This window comes from Castor canadensis, chromosome 2, assembly GCF_047511655.1.
Source record: "Castor canadensis chromosome 2, mCasCan1.hap1v2, whole genome shotgun sequence".
NCBI lineage: Eukaryota > Metazoa > Chordata > Mammalia > Rodentia > Castoridae > Castor > Castor canadensis.
The window spans coordinates 168,025,748-168,041,828 of NC_133387.1; the positions used below are offsets into that span (position 1 = coordinate 168,025,748).

Here is a 16,081-nt window from a genome sequence, read left to right on the forward strand (position 1 = left end):
TAATTTGCCCAGTCAAACCCAGAGTTCCAAAATAAAAAAGTCAAAAGAATATGATGCCTAATATATATATGGCTTCTGCCCTAACATAGGTCCATTCTTGGCGCCTGCGTGCCTCCTGTTCCTCCTGGTTCTCTGGCCAAGCTGGTTCTTCCACTTCTCCCATGTTGGGGATCTTTTGCATTTTTATATGTCATGGGGCTGATTTATGTTATGGGACTGCTACAATATGAAAATTGAAACAGCTGTAAGATCGAAAAAGGAAGCATGGATTTGTAGAGTTTAGTTTTCTAACACTTCAGAATAGATTATCTGCTATTCATTACTTAAAGTTATTTGGGTCTTCTGACACAAATGTTCCTCTGGTCCTTCATTCTTTTCAGCAGTAGAAAGTTACTGGCCAGTTTATTTTTATTTTCTTTATTTATTGACAGTACTGAGGTTTGAATTCAGGGCCTCACTCTTGCTAGGTAGGTGTTCTTCCACTTAAGCCAAACTCCTAGCCCTTTTGCTTAAGTTACTTTTTGAATAGGGTCTCAGGTTTTGCCTGGGCCAGCCTGGGACCACACACCTGCATAACTGGGATGACAGGCACATGCCTTCATGCCTACTTGTTGGTTGAGGTGGGGTCTTTTTAACTTTTTGCCTAGACTGGCTTTGGACCTTGATCCTCTTCTACCTCTCTACCTCCTGAGTAACTGAGATTAAAGGTTTGTACTGCCATGCCCATTTTGCCAAATTCTTGTTGAGATATTCAGTTAGGCAAATGTTCCTCACCTTTTAAAAATTTATTTTACAATTTGAGATGGGGTCTCCCTGTGTTGCCCACTGCAGTCTCAAATTTCTGGGCTCAAGTGTTCCTCTAGCCTCAGCCTCTCTGGTAGTTGGGATGATAGGTGTGTGCCGCCACACCCAGTGGCAGTATTTCTTATTTCAGAGAAGAGAGCCTAACAGCAATGTCAGTCACAGCCTAAGAATTATCCCCGTGTTCATTCACAACTAAGGTCCATGCAGTTAACATCTTGCACCTTCATGTTGTTTAGAAATAAGACCCCCAAAGGCCACCAGGGTCACAATTGAAGACAGAAATGCAAAATTGTCTTGCTAAGGCACAATTTACTTCTGCATAAGTGTGCACAGGCACACGGCAGAGCAAGCACAAGGTCCTCATTTTTATTACTGATACAGTGGGCCCTGTCCCCTTACTCGGATTGGTTGAGTTTGGGTGCACAGTCTGCTACAGTTGGCTAATGCTACTCCTGGAATTTGGGAGTAGAGTAGGTAGTAATTTTGGCATGAAAACAGAGCTCAGTGATCAAGAACATGGAACTGCAAGTAGCTAAGATGGTGATATACTTTGTTAGAAAAGACTGCTTTCCTCACAGCTCCCCACTCTTTTTATTTGTTATTCTTTTCTTCAGACTCACTTAGCTTCATTTGACTTTATTTCAGCTGTACTCAACAACAATTGATATGATTCTGGGTTTGTTTAGTTAGGGCGGTTTCTATGAGTCTAAGAATTAGTCCCTGTATATAGGGGTATAACACAACACCCAGTTAAATACACTGCCCCAAATACAACAATGAAGGATGTGAAGACTGAGGTCATCACTCCCTTTTTCCAAACCATTGTTCTAGCCAGTTAGTAAGGGGGTCATTTATCCCTGAGTTCTTAGCCAGTTGTTTGACAGGGCTGTCAGGCCTCGGAGAGTCTTGGTTATGGTCACATCCGGAGCTGTGTTACTGGGGATGAATGTACAACATTTACCCCCAATTAGGACACATTCCCTCCTACCCCCTTTTTTTTGCCAAAATCATGTCTAGAGCCATTTGCTTTTCCCATGCCATCTTACTGATTGGGCCTAGTTGTTCTCCAATTCCCTTCACTGCATCCCTAGTATAATTGACAAATCTCTGTTGGTTATAATAGATGTAGTTAATCCAACCCACATTCTTAATAATAGTGGACCACCAGAATAGTGCTGATTCTAATCGTGCTGCTATTTGATTTTTTTTTGCTTTGAATTCATCAGGTACCCCCCACGGGACCCCAATGGCATCTATAGTGACATGGTTAGGGAAAGTTTTGGTTTTCAGAATGCCAGGGTGAAAGGGATAGCCAGTTGGATTAAAGCGCAAGTCCCACTTGAGACCAGAAAAGTCTCAAGTTAAGGTCCACTGCAGTACCACCAGACATCTGCCCTGGCGACAGTTAGAACAGACTTACTGCTCATCTCTTCAAAGAATCGGCCTTCATTGCACCAAGATGCATTTTCCAGAAACTAACCCTTCAACTCCTCCCCACCACCTAGAGAGGCAAGAGGCAAGTTAGAGCTTTGAGATGGGGGTCTAATTGACCAAGGTGGCTTTAGTTTCTCGTGGATCATTATTCACTGGAAACAGTAGTGACAATGTCCTGCAAGACCCATTACCCCAGGCTGTCCTTTCTTGGAAGAGGGCAATCATGCATGCCATACCAGCAGGGTCAGTGGTCCATCCCAGAGGGAAAGAGACAACCTGGGGTTCCAGTCTTCCTGTTGCAAATGTGTAGCAATTGCTTTTGGTCGAAGTGTGGACAGAATAGTTAATCCATTCCAGCCAGGCATTCATTTCCCTGTAACCAGTTGTAATAGCTATAGACTGTCTTAGATCTTTGACTTCCACTATAGTTATCCCGGTCTGATAGTGATGGAACTGTGGGATAGTGTTGGGGACAGGGCATAGAGGGTGCTATGGTAGCAGTTTCTTTGAACAATTCTAATGAACCTATAGGATCACTGTTCCCAATATGATTAGCTCCTAACCCATAGCACCTTAAGACAGATGGCTCTGTGGTCATAGAATGGAGACTATGATCAGCCTAAGGGGGTTGCATTGGAGAGGCTGACAATTGGGAGTGGGAGTAACTTTCTTAAGCTGGATTTTGTCCCTTAATTTCTTTCCCCAATTATCTTTTCCCCATTCTGTGGGGGTAGTAGTAGGTTGGTGAGATATATTCCCCAGGTATAGTTGTCCACCCTATCATGTCCCATCCAGAACATGGGTGGTAACCACCTTCATAACTACCCTTTTTGTAACCAAGGGCAGGGTCTGCACACATATATATTGTCTCAGCCCTAGTCTGGATATAATGCTGATTCTTAAGATCCCCACAGAGTACTATAACTGATGCATCAAATTCTGTAGATATGGGGGAAGAGGTCTGAGCAGTACTGATAGTAGTCAGTTTCCTAAATGGAAAAGGAATAATAGCCCCATTACAGTCTCTTTAAGGTTACTTTCGTATCTCTGGGACTTGAAGACATGGTCCATTGTTCCTCCTTGGGAGCTTATTTTATTCAGATGTAGCCTGTCTGTCCTTTCTCAGCAATATGTACTGCTGTTTCAGTAGTGAGTAACACCTGATAAGGTCCCTCCCAGGATGGCTCAAGTTTCTCTCCACTACATGTCCAGATCAGGATGTAATCTCCCAGTGTAGATGCACTAGAAATTTGAGTGGTGGAGTCTGGGCCAGCAGTCCCTGTTGCCTAAGGGATGATAGAGCTGAAATGAGACTGAGAACATAATTTCAGTGAAATCCTTAAGCAAATGTTATATTGCAAAAAAGTTACAGTGCTAACCTCATGATCAAATATAAAGCAACTTCCACCTTTATTGTAAACAAATGATGTTTCTTGAACTATGGCTCTTTTAAATACTTTTTCTTACAGCTGGGATAAAACTTATAGGCCTTTATGAGGAATGTCTCTACAGCATTGAGTGCCTTTTACCCTGAAATTAAGTTGCATTTGCTTCCTGATAGGAAGGAATAGGCTGCATTGCTTTTCCTTTTTGAATATAATGTCCTGCCTCTTAGTTTCAAAGGCTTATCTAAATTTAAGATTACTAGGGCTATTAATTTAAATTTTTATCTTTAGAGTGAGATTTAGCAAAGCTTTTAGAACTCTTACAAGCTTAGGGAGACAGTGTTAGCTCCCCTAGGTAGAATTTTTTTATTTTTAAATTGATCAAGTGTTGGTCTCTTTAAACTTTTGAAACTTTAACCCCATAAACTTTTGTATAGCATTTAAATGAAATTAAGACATACAGCCCACTCAGTTTTTAGCATGATAAATGTATCAAAATCACTGAAAAGACATTTTCAGTTAGGACTCAGTTTCCTAGAGTCAAATCCGGATGAATTTTTTTTTTTGTAGATTTTTACTTTATTGCAAAAATTCAGCATATTCTATGCTATTTTTAAAATTCATTGTGCATGCATTGTTTGGGCCATCTCCCCCCCCCCTCCTTTCCTGTTCCCCCTCCCTCTCCTCACCCCTTTGCTTCTAGGCAGAACCTGTTCTGTTCTCTTCTCCAATTTTGTTGAAGAGAAGACATAAGCAATTATAAGAAAGACATAGTGTTTTTACTAGTTTGACATAAGGATAGCTTTACGGTGAGATTCCTAGCATTGCTGCCATGCACATGTGTATTACAACCCAAATTGATTAATCTCTACCCGACCTCTTCACTACTTCCTGGTCACCTTCGCATAGTGACCTCTGTCCTTTTAAAGTTACTATATTAACTCTCTACAGTGAACACATCAAACACTTTCAAGTTTTGGGTTTCCTACCTTTCCCTGTTCCTCATGTATGTGTTCTCCCCTTAGCATGTGACTCATGTCCAATAATATTATTGCATTTGTTTTTGGTCTAAAGTCCGCATATGAGGGAGAACATATGATTTTTGGCCTTCTGAGTATGGCTAACTTCACTTAAGATGATGTTCTCCAGTTCCATCCATTTACTTGTGAATGACAAGATTTCATTCTTCATCGCTGAGTAAAATTCCATTGTTTATGAATACCACATTTTCTTAATCCATTCATCATTAGTGTGGTATCTTGGCTGTTTCCATAACTTGGCTATTGTGAATAGTGCTGCAATAAACATAAGTGTGTGTAGGTGCCTTTGGAGTAACATGAGTCACATTCCTTTGGGTATATCCCTAGGAGTGGAATTGCTGGATCATATGGTAGATCTATGTTTACTTTTTTTAAGAAGCTTCCATATTGTTTTCCAGAGAGGTTGCACCAGCTTGCATTCCTATCAGCAGTGTATGAGGGTTCCTTTTTACCCACATCCTCGCCAACATTTGTTGGTGGTAGTGTTTTTGATGATAGCTATTCTAACAGGGGTGAGGTGTGGAATCTTGGTGTGGTTTTGGTTTGCATTTCCTTTATGTGAGGGGAAGGTAAGGGCTGGGGGAAGAGAGTGGGTGAGAAGGGGCAGAACGAGTTGTTGGGAGGAGAGCAATGGATTTTAGCACAGGAGAAGGAGGGAGATTGAAGGGGATGAGAGTAGGGATGAAAAGATGATGATGATAAACTTGATAGTATAGAAAGAGAAAGAAAAAAAATAGGAATAAAAATAAAAACAAAACCCACAATAACAAAACAAAACCAAAAAAACCCAAGGAAATCAACAGGAAAAAATGAACGAAGAAATAAAAACAAAAAGCAAAAAAAACAAAAACAACAAAACCCACTATGTTCAGGAACAATAAGAATTTCAGTCTTAGTTTAGGTTCTGGAGTTACTCCTCCGGCATCCAGCCCTGGTATTTGGGTATAAGCAGAAGCTCTGACGTGGTCTCACCAGGTGATTGGCTGGTGAGTAGTGTTTTGTTCTTCTTTCTACCAGTTGAATTGAAATTGTGAGGCAAGGTAGCTTTGCAAGTTCATTCAGGGTGGTCTAGGATATTGATTTCCTCAGCTGATAGCTGTGTTAGCTTTCATCTGCAGCTGCTTGGTCAGCTTCTCCCCCAGCAAGGTATATGGCTGCTTAAGTTTGAAATCTGCCCTCAGGTTCAGGAGATCAGTTCTGTAGTCCACTAGTTGTCCTGCTTTGGAGGCGGCTTTTCGTTGTGCTTATTTACTGGGATTTTTGGGCTGAGGGCTTATTTTTTTGCCCTGCTGCCTTTCTCTGGGGGCAGGGTCAGTGTTCCATCACCCCCCTCCAACCCCTTGTCAGTGTGTTATGATGGTTCGCTGTTTGTTTTTCAATTTTGTGGGGCAGTTTGACTTTGGGTGCTACTTACTGGCTCAGGAGATGAGCTCTGTGATACTCTACTTGCCTTGCTTTGGGGAGTGGCTTATTGCCCACCTGCTCTCTGCCTTTCTGCCAACAGTTTGTGCCAAGATTAGCTCCTTGCTCCTCTCCTGTGCACTTTCCGCTTTCCCGCCTCCTCTGCTGTTGTACTATATTACAGTTGTTTATTGTTCAGTTTTTTTTTGCGGGGGGGGTCAGTCTGCCCAGGGGCTGTGCTGGTTTATTCCAGGGGTGGCTGGTGGAATTCTGCATGATGCATGGTGCTCATCTGTTTGGTCTGTAGAACGTCTTGCAGGCAGGTTTGGAGCCAGTGGTGGCAGTTGAGGTGGCGGTAGTTTTCTCAGTGTAACCTGTTGTGGAGAAGCCTTTCATGGGCTAGGGGTTCAGGGTATTGAAGGCTTGACTCTGGTTTTGGTTTACTTCTGCCAAGTGTGGCTCCAGCATCTCAACGAGGTTTTGGAATCAGACCTCAGGCTATCTGCTACCATACTGTAGTCTTTATCTTGGATCTCCTAGATAATTCTTAAATTACAGTCAACTTAATTATACACATAAGCTTTTATAAACTGTATCTATCATATACCTTTAAGACTTACTCAGGACCTTTAGCTGGCATTTTGAACCTTCTGATTGTCCTTACCCCTCTTTATTTGGAACAATCTGTAGGACAAACCATTCTTTACCAAGTTCTTTCTCATCCAAAAGCAGTCTTTCTCCCTTTAACTTATGCCAAACACGTAATCAGTACTTTTTATATCCTTTTGACTTGTTGACTGTCACTTGTATTTTAAAATAAGTTTTATTAAGAATTTTGAATTTAAATGGAATTATCTTTTCAATTAGCCTTACTTTTAATATATAGACCCATGAAAAAATGCAATTTTAAACTGTTTGTCTATACAAGTAACTTAAAGACACATTCAGTTGTGAAAGAGTGTAATGTAAGGTAGGATGAAGCAGATCAAGATTACTCTCCATAACATAATGCCTGGTTGAAATAAAACCTTGAAAACCTGGTTTTTTTAAAAAAAGTAATAGTAGAAAAGGTGAGGGAGAAAAGAGAACAGAACCAGCAATTCCTTTAAATTAACTGTGTGCATAGATGACCTGGAATTCCAGAACAATCATAAATGCAAGAGTAATACACATACACAGAAAGACACATTAAAACAACTAGAGTGCACTCACAGAAAACTGTTTTAAACCTTGTTGTAAGGTATAATTTCCTTAGGGTAGCAACAAAATATGGTCAGGGCCTTTAATTTTTATGCAGATCACAACAGATCTCTTTAAACCTCCTGTTTTAATATGTACCATCCCTTCCCTGCTAAACACCAAAATAGAACCCAAATTTCCCTGTTAGACAAACTGCAGAAACTCAAATCAGTTTAAAAGTAACACAAATACCAAAATACCAAAATTGCAGTTAGAGTTTTTAATGCCAAATTCTGAGGCATCTTAATGTTAGGTTTGGCCATATATTATTTTTTTTAATCCCTCCTTTTTAAAATTTTGCACATTTGGTAGTACTTTTAGTGCAGTAAGCTGCACTCATAAAAACCCAAGGGAGAATCACCAGTACTGCATTTTCTCCTGTGCTGTCTCAGTTTGTGCCTGGAGAAGAAAGAAGGAGAAAAGACAGAAATGGAGCCATGCATATCTGCATCTATTCTCTTTATTTGGAACAATTAATCTATACCCTTAAGGACGGACATCTCCTTACACCTTAACAGGCTTGATTAATTAAACCTGCAGTGATTTTTATGGAGGTGTCCCTTTCTAATCATTGCACCTCCCCCATCCTTATTGTTGGTCCCTGGACTTCCCCTTCCTCTAGGGGGTCCCCTTACTAGGCATAGTGAGACACACGACTAGGATCAAAGTGCAGAATCTTAACTTAAAATGGCCTTTTATAAGACTTCACATTTACCCTTACATGGTGCTTTCCAGATAACCTCTAATAATAGTTTACTTTGTGCTACAGTAACTTTGTTATTAGTCAAACCTTTTAACGAAAATTTAGGGAGCCTAAGTTTTGATGGAAAGCTGTCATTCTATATCCTCCTCCAGAAAAAGGATACAGAATGCACAAGTCCACCCTCTTAATTTACACCAAAAATCAGTTTTTCCAAATCTGATGTCAGGCAGGGAGAAAGGATTACATCTCCAATGAACTGGTGATATGTGGCTATCTTACTAAGCATGGACAAGGTAGAATGAATTAGCCCATCCAGAGTTAATTTCAGGGATGGAGCACTTATAATCATAAAAAAATACCCCAAAACTCAGATGTCTTGTCAAATACATAACAGAACCCAAGAAGAGGGCTTCTTGTTGCCTTTTAGCTAATGTAATAATACTAAGGTCCCAATTTTAAATGCTTGAGCCCTTGTAGGAGGTAAAGAAAAGCTTAGAAAATTGAAACCTGTCTGGTCCCTCCAGCCTGTGTGCACATGAGCCTGAGGGTATGGGTCCAAAACAGTGACACAGTGACTGACAGTGACCACATTCCCTCTTCTGGTCTTGACATGTCTGTGATGGGAAAAGTGTTCCATCTTGAAAGCAAGTCTTAAAGGGGTTAACTATTGGTAGGGAGTTTGGACAGATTTCGAGACTTAGAATTAGGTGGAAAACAATCCAGGAGAGAAGCAGCTCCAAACGTCAGCCACATACCATTTAGAATAGTTTCACCTTCCTTAGTTCTCTTTTTACTTGCAATGCTCCCCATCTTGGTCTACCTGATTGATGAGAATGTCCAGTAGATGCTCAACCTCCCTAGTTTCCTGGAGGTGTCCTGCACACTACCCCACACACTTTGTCCATCTCCAACCAATTTCCTTGTGAGACAATACCCAGTTGGTGGCAACAATATCCATTTGGTGGTGCTACTTGGCAATAAGCAGGTCGGCATAAGTGCCCGACTAGTTCCACATGGACTGCCTATAAACCGTATATAGTCACCTAGATGTCTATGGTACTACAGATTGGGACTCCACACTCGCCTTGTGTCTCAGACACATTTCATTTGCTCTCACACACCTCTGAGATCCTCCCCAACCACCAAGGAATACTTTGCACTTCTTACTGCTCTGTGCACAGAATTGCTTAGTTACCACAGTGCTTACTAAGGCCTTTCTCCCTGCATTGCTGAAATAATTCAGGCCCAGAATGAATTTCCAGTCCAAGAGCATCTGTCACCCAATACCATACCACTGCAAGGAGGTGGAGTGACACGTCTCCCTAAGGGGAAAGGGCTTCTGAGCACCTCTGCTGGATCTGCTGAATGGAATTATCCCGGACAAGCCTCCAAGTTGTTAGAAATAAGACCCCTGAAGACCACCTGGGTCACAATTGAAGACATAGAAATGGAGAATTGTCTTGGCAAGGCAAAATTTACTTCTGCACAAGGGTGTGCAGGCACATGGGCACACCAAGCACAGGGAGAGGCAATAGGTCCTCATTTTATTCCTGATGCACAGGTCCCTGCCCCTTTACTCGCATTGGTGGGATTCCGGTGCACATTCTGCTTGTGATTGGCTAATGCTACACTTGGAATTTGGGAATGGGGTAGGTGGTAATTTTGGTGAGAAAGTGGAGCTCAGTGAACAAGAACCTGGAACTGTAAGCAGCTAAAATGGCGATATACTTTGATAGAAAAGACTGCTTTCCTCACAATGTCATTTCTAGGATGCTTTGAGGAAGTGTTCTTATCCTTGCTTATGTCCCAAAACATTCTGTGTAATGATTTCTGTCTATTTCATCCATAAATTCTTCAGTTTTGTAAATCTGTTTCAGTTTATAGATGGTATATAATTTTCTTAAATACTATATTTGGTAAAATTTAATTCTCTTATATACTCACTGAATTGATTTTGTGGCCTTCACTTTTAATGCTTTTATAAGTTGCCACTAAAGAAGAAAAATCTTACTTTGACATCATTTCTTTTGCTCTTTGCAGAACTTTTTTTTGATACAGGTCTTGCCCAGGCTGGCCTCAAACTGGTGATCCTCCTGGCTCACCACCTAAGTACTGGGATTACAGGCATGCACCAATATTTTCAGAACTTTTTATAGCTTCATTTTGTCTTTTGTGAGATTTGTAATCCAGAAGTAGAACCAGTGTTTTTCACTTTTTTGAAAACCTGTGTTTTTGAACATTTGTAGTTTTCTAAACATTTCTTCCCTAAGAATTCAGCCTCTGTCCAGGCATGTGCTACAAAGGTACCTCCCAGGTACCCAGACAGATTTTACTGTGATCTGGGTATGTTTAGTATCTTCTTTTTCTTCTCAGTTCGCCTGCCTTTTTTATGCCCTCAGATTTCCTTAGCTGACCAGACATCATCCAGTTACTCTCTTCCTGAATCTCTAACTTCTTTTGTGCTGCTGATGTCAACTGAATTAAGTTCTAATTAAAATAATTTTCACCTTAAGGTTTGAATGCTCAATAATCTTGATACTCTCAAAAAATAATTTGCTTTTAAAATTGTATTTAATCAAAATGCTCTTGCTCACTCTGGCTCTTTCTTATTACTGGGCATTGAACTCAGGGCCTTGCTCTTGCTCTGTAAGGGCTCTGCCACCTCCAGTCCAAAATAAATCTCCAAGTAGATTTTGAGTTATTGTTACTAATAACTCTTCGGGAACAGGGGGGAAAAAAGCCATGAATATCTGTTCTAAAAGCCTTTCTTTTCAAGAAACAGCCCTAGTTTCTTCCTTGGACAGCTAGGCTGGAAGTGACTATACTTCTTTGTTGCATACTCATTTCTCGGAGTGTGTTGCACCTGTTTTATCACTAAGCTGTTTAACACTAGGCTATGTGGTTATTGAAGGAGTATAGTAAATTAAGTTCTGAGTATGTTTTGTTCTCTTGAAAGTTTAGTTCCCTACATTCTATGTTTTTGATGCAAAATTCCCACCCTTCTCTTGGGTTCATTTTTTGTGTGTGTGTGACTTGTCATTTGTTTTGAAATGTGTAAGTGCTTTGAAAATAAAAAGTGCAGTATTAGTCCAATGTGATTTTTATTATAGTGCCGTTTTGTGTTTTGTAAAAAAACCCATAGGATGGTTAGTAATGACTAGCTGGTTATTTTGAAGGCAGCAAACCAAGGCATGACAAATTGTATTTTCTGTTTGCTCACTTAAGAACCCCTTGTTAATTTGTGAATATAGTTAATACTTGCAGCATCTGTGAATGTTTTAACTTCTCTTGGATTTGGACATTCAGATACATTGGCCAAATCATAACAGTTTTCTTGGATGGGGTACAGGACAAAGGTCTGGCTTTCTTTGGCAGAACTGTGTTAGTGGGGTATAATAGTTGATGAATGAAGTTCATCTTTTTTTTTTTGTGGTACTGGGATTTGAACTCAGGGCCTACACCTTGAACCATTCTGCCAGCCCTATTTTGTGATGGGTTTTTTTAAGATAGGGTCTTGTGAACTATTTGCCTGAAATTGGCTTTCTCGATCCTTCTGATCTCTGCCTCCTGAGTAGCTACAATTATAGGGGTGAGCCACCTGCGCCCAGCAAAAGTCATCTATTACAATGTATTGTTTCTGCATGTCAACTGTTTTTTATGTAACTGATGAATTAATTCCATGATATGTATTACTCTTAGGCATGATTGTAATGTTTTCTACTCTTTAGCATAGCATAGCCTGTAGTTTGTGTAGCTTCTATGTTCTCCTAAAATGGTGGAAATTAATCAGAGTTGCAAACACACTGTGTGGAGTCTTGGTAATAGTTACAGTTGTTAAATTTGTGTAGGTCTTACCCTTTCTTAGTAGATTATGTGGGAGAACAGAAATGTAGGTGGCAGGAAACAGAAGAGACCATTTTGGTGAGATGCAAAGGAACATTTCAAACTTCTTAATATGCTATATCTTGGATAGCAGCTGCTCATTCGTACTTGATTAAGCATTGCAAGAATAGGTTTTCTATGGCCCTTGGTTCACATTTTTCTTGTTTACTTTAAAATTTTATATATTATAAAACTTTTTCCTATTTTATCAAGTTTTTATTCAGTTGATTAATGTTTACTTTAGAAGACAGGTAGATAAAGCAGAAAACATCAAGCTAAAGCAGTCAATGTAGCTTTTAAGAATTGATGACTGGGCTGGGGGTGTGACTCACTGGCAGAGTGCTTGCCTACTCTGAATGAGGAAAAAAAGGGGTTGACTTAAAGGAAATATAAAAGCTAAGGAAACCTATAGAACCACAGTTTTGGGATATAAGCAACAAAAAACAGAATGTCAGAAATTTCATAGGACCTGTTTTCTCCAACCCATGTCTGACAATTTAAAAAATGGAGGAGGAGGGGAAAACTCAAAAAAAGACTTACAAGACATAGTGACCAAAATTTCATGCATGGACTTTATGATTCATGCAAAGGAACTGTTAGAAAAGGGAAGAGGTCAATGACATTTGGGAAACAGGAGAATTGTGCACTGACGGGGGGGTCGATGGTATTGGGGGTTGAATTCAGGACTTTGCACTTGTTAGGCAAGTACTCTAACCTCTTGAGTCTTGCCTCTAGTCCTTTTTGTGTTGGTCATTTTTTGAGATACGGTCTTCCTTCCTCCCCCAGCTGGGCTGCAGTCCTCCTATTTGGGCTTCCCTGCATGACAGGGATAATAGATGCATGCCACCATGCCCAGATATTGGTTGAGATAGGATCTCACAAAATTTTTGCCCAGGCTGGCCTCAAACCATGAGCCTCCTGATCTCTGCCTCTGTAGTAGTGATTATAGATGTGAGCCATTGTACCTGGCCTGACTGGATATTCCTGATAAGGAATTATTGGTTAATTTTTTCAGGCAAGAAAATATTTTAGTGTTTTTTTTTTTTTCTTCAAAAAAACTTACCTTAAAAATATATATGTTTAATTATTTAAGGTTGAAATGATATAATATCTGGGATTTGCTTATATACAATTCAGTGGTGGAGGGAGGAGAGGAAGTAGATATGTTTGATTATGTTATTCTGTAATTTATGGTTTTATTATGCAATTGGAAATATGCATAATTAAAAAGCCAAAATATTTAGATTAAATGGCATTGGAGTGCATTATAAGTGTTTTTTTTTAATTCATTTATTTACATGTGCATACATTGTTTGGGTCATTTCTCTACCCTATCCCCTTCCCCTACCATCTCCCCTCCCCCTTCAGTTCCAGGCCAGTCCTGTTCTGCCCTTATCAATGATTTTGTTGAAGAAAAGACACAAGCATAATAAGGAAGACAAAGCGTTTTTGCTAGTTGAGTTAAGGATAGCTATACAGAGAGATTCCTAACATTGCTTTCATGTACAAATGTGTTGCAACCCATGTTGATTCATCTCTAACTGATCTTTACACTGGTTCCTGATCCCCTTCTCATGTTAACGTCTGTCACTTTAAGGTTTCTGTATTAGTTCCTCTGGAGTGCGGACATCAAACACTTTCATGTTTTGGGTTTTCTACCTATTCCTATATCTCCTGTATGTGATCTCTCCTTGTCATGTGATCCACGTCCAACCACATTGCTGCATTTGCCCTAGATCTAAAGACCACATATGACGGAGAACATATGATTTTTGGTCTTCTGAGCCTGACTGATCTCGCTCAGAATGATGCTCTCCAGTTCCATGCATTTACCTGCAAATGATAAGATTTCATTCTTCTTCACACTTGAGTAAAATTCCATTGTGTACAAGTACCACATTTTCTTGATCCATTCATCAGTGGTGGGGCATCTTGGTTGTTTCCATAACTTGGCTATTGTGAATAGTGCTGCAATAAACATGGGTGTGCAGGTGCCTCTGGAGTAACCTGTGTTGCATTCCTTCAGGTGTATCCCCAGGAGTGAGATTGCTGGATCATATGGCAGGTCTATGTTTAGATTTTTAAGAAGCCTCCAAATTTCTTTCCAGAGTGGTTGTACCAGCTTGCATTCCCACCAGCAGTGGACTAGGGTTCCTTTTTCCCCACATCCTTGCTCACACATGTTGGTGGTGTTTTTGATGATGGGTATTCTAACGAATGAGATGGAATCTTAGTGAGGTTTTGATTTGCATTACCTTTATGGCTAGAGATGGTGTGCATTTTTTCATGTGTTTTTTGGCCATTTGAATTTCTTCTTTTAAGAAAGTTCTGTTTAGTTCACTTGTCCATTTATTTATTGGTTCATTGATTTTAGGAGAGTTTAGTTTTTTAAGTTCCCTGTATATTCTGGTTATCAGTCCCTTGTCTGATGTATAGCTGGCAAATATTTTCTCCCACTCTGTGGGTGGTCTCTTCAGTTTAGAGACCATTTCTTTTGTTGTGCAGAAGCTTTTTAATTTTATGCAGTCCCATTTATTCATCCTTTCTCTTAGTTACTGAGCTGCTGGGGTTCTATTGAGGAAGTCTTTGCCTATACCTATTAGTTCCAGAGTGTTTCCTGCTCCTTTCTGTGGTAACTTCAGATTTTCAGGTCTGATATTTAGATCGTTGATCCATTTTGAGTTGATATTAGTACAGGGTGATAGACATGGATCTAATTTTAGTTTTTTGCAGATGGATAACTACTTTTCCCAGCAACATTTGTTGAAGAGGCTGTCCTTTCTCCATCGTATATTTTTGGCCCCTTTGTCAAAAATAAGGTGGGTATTGTTGTGTGGATTCATATCTGGGTCCTCTATTCTGTTCCACTGGTCTTCATGTCTGTTTTTGTGCCAGTACCATGCTGTTTTTATTGTTATTGCTTTGTAATATAGTTTGAAGTCGGGTATTGTGATACCTCCAGCATTGCTCTTTTTGCTGAGTATTGCCCTGGCTATTCGCAGTCTCTTGTGTTTCCAAATGAACTTTAGGTAGATTTTTCAATCTCTGTGATGAAAGTCATTGGGATTTTGATGGGAATTGCATTAAACATGTAGATTGCTTTCAGTAGTATAGCCATTTTTACTATGTTGATTCTATTGGTCCATGAGCATGGGAGATCTTTCCATCTTCTGTAGTCTTCCTCGATCTCTTTCTTCAGGAGTTTGTAATTCTCCTTGTAGAGGTCATTCACATCCTTTGTTAAATTTACTCCTAGGTATTTGATTTTTTTTTTTGAGGCTATTGTGAATGGGATTATTTCCATATATTCCTTCTCAGTTTGTTCATTGTTGGTGTATAAAAAAGCTAATGATTTTTGTGAGTTGATTTTGTATCCTGCCACCTTATTGTAGCTGTTTATGGTGTCCAAGAGTTTTTGGGTAGAGTTTTTTGGGTCTTTAAGGTATAGGGTCATATCGTCTGCAAATAAGGATATTTTGACAATTTCTTTACCTGTTTGTATTCCTTTTATTTATTCTTCTTGCCTAATTGCTCTGGCTAGAATTTCCAGTACTGTGTTGAATAGGAGTGATAGTGTGCACCCTTGTCTCATTTCTGATTTTAGGAGGAATGGTTTTAGTTTTTCACCATTAAGTATGATGTTGGCTGTAGGTTTGTCATATATAGCCTTTACAATGTTGAGGTACTTTCCTTCTATTCCCAGTTTTCTTAGAGCTTTTATCATGAAGTGGCGTTGGATCTTGTCGAAGGATTTTTCTGTATCTGTTGAGATGATCAAGTGGTTTTTGTCTTTGCTTCTATTGATGTGCTGTATTACGTTTATACATTTGCGTGTTGAACCACCCCTGCATCCCTGGAATGAAGCCGACTTGGTCATGGTGGATGATCTTTCTGATGTGTTGTTGGATTCGGTTTGCCATTATTTTATTAAGGATTTTTGCATTGATATTCATTAAGGAAATTGGCCTGTAGTTCTCCTTTTTGGAGTTGTCTTTGTCTGATTTTGGGATGAGAGTAATATTGGCTTCATAAAATGAGTTAGACAGTGTTCCTTCCCTTTCTATTTCGTGGAACAGTTTAAGGAGAGTTGGTATTTGTTCTTCTTGAAACGTCTGATAGAATTCAGCGGTGAATCCATCAGGTCCTGGACTTTTCTTTTTTGGGAGGCTCTTGATAGCTGCTTCAATTTCTTT

At 39.7% G+C, this 16,081-nt stretch overlaps 1 protein-coding gene across 11 annotated transcripts in view; it reads left to right on the forward strand.

Annotated features, from left to right (window-relative positions):
* Arhgap32 (Rho GTPase activating protein 32) overlaps positions 1-16,081 on the forward strand; it is a 301,921-nt gene that overhangs the window by 86,034 nt on the left and 199,806 nt on the right. For 3 of the 11 annotated variants that reach the window (XM_074066349.1, XM_074066348.1, XM_074066347.1), the window contains one exon: positions 14,622-14,707. The exons of the other annotated variants lie outside the window; for them this stretch is intronic. In XM_074066349.1, coding sequence (XP_073922450.1) covers positions 14,622-14,707 — 86 coding nt within the window. The remainder of the gene's footprint in view (positions 1-14,621; positions 14,708-16,081) is intronic. 11 annotated transcript variants of the gene reach the window in all.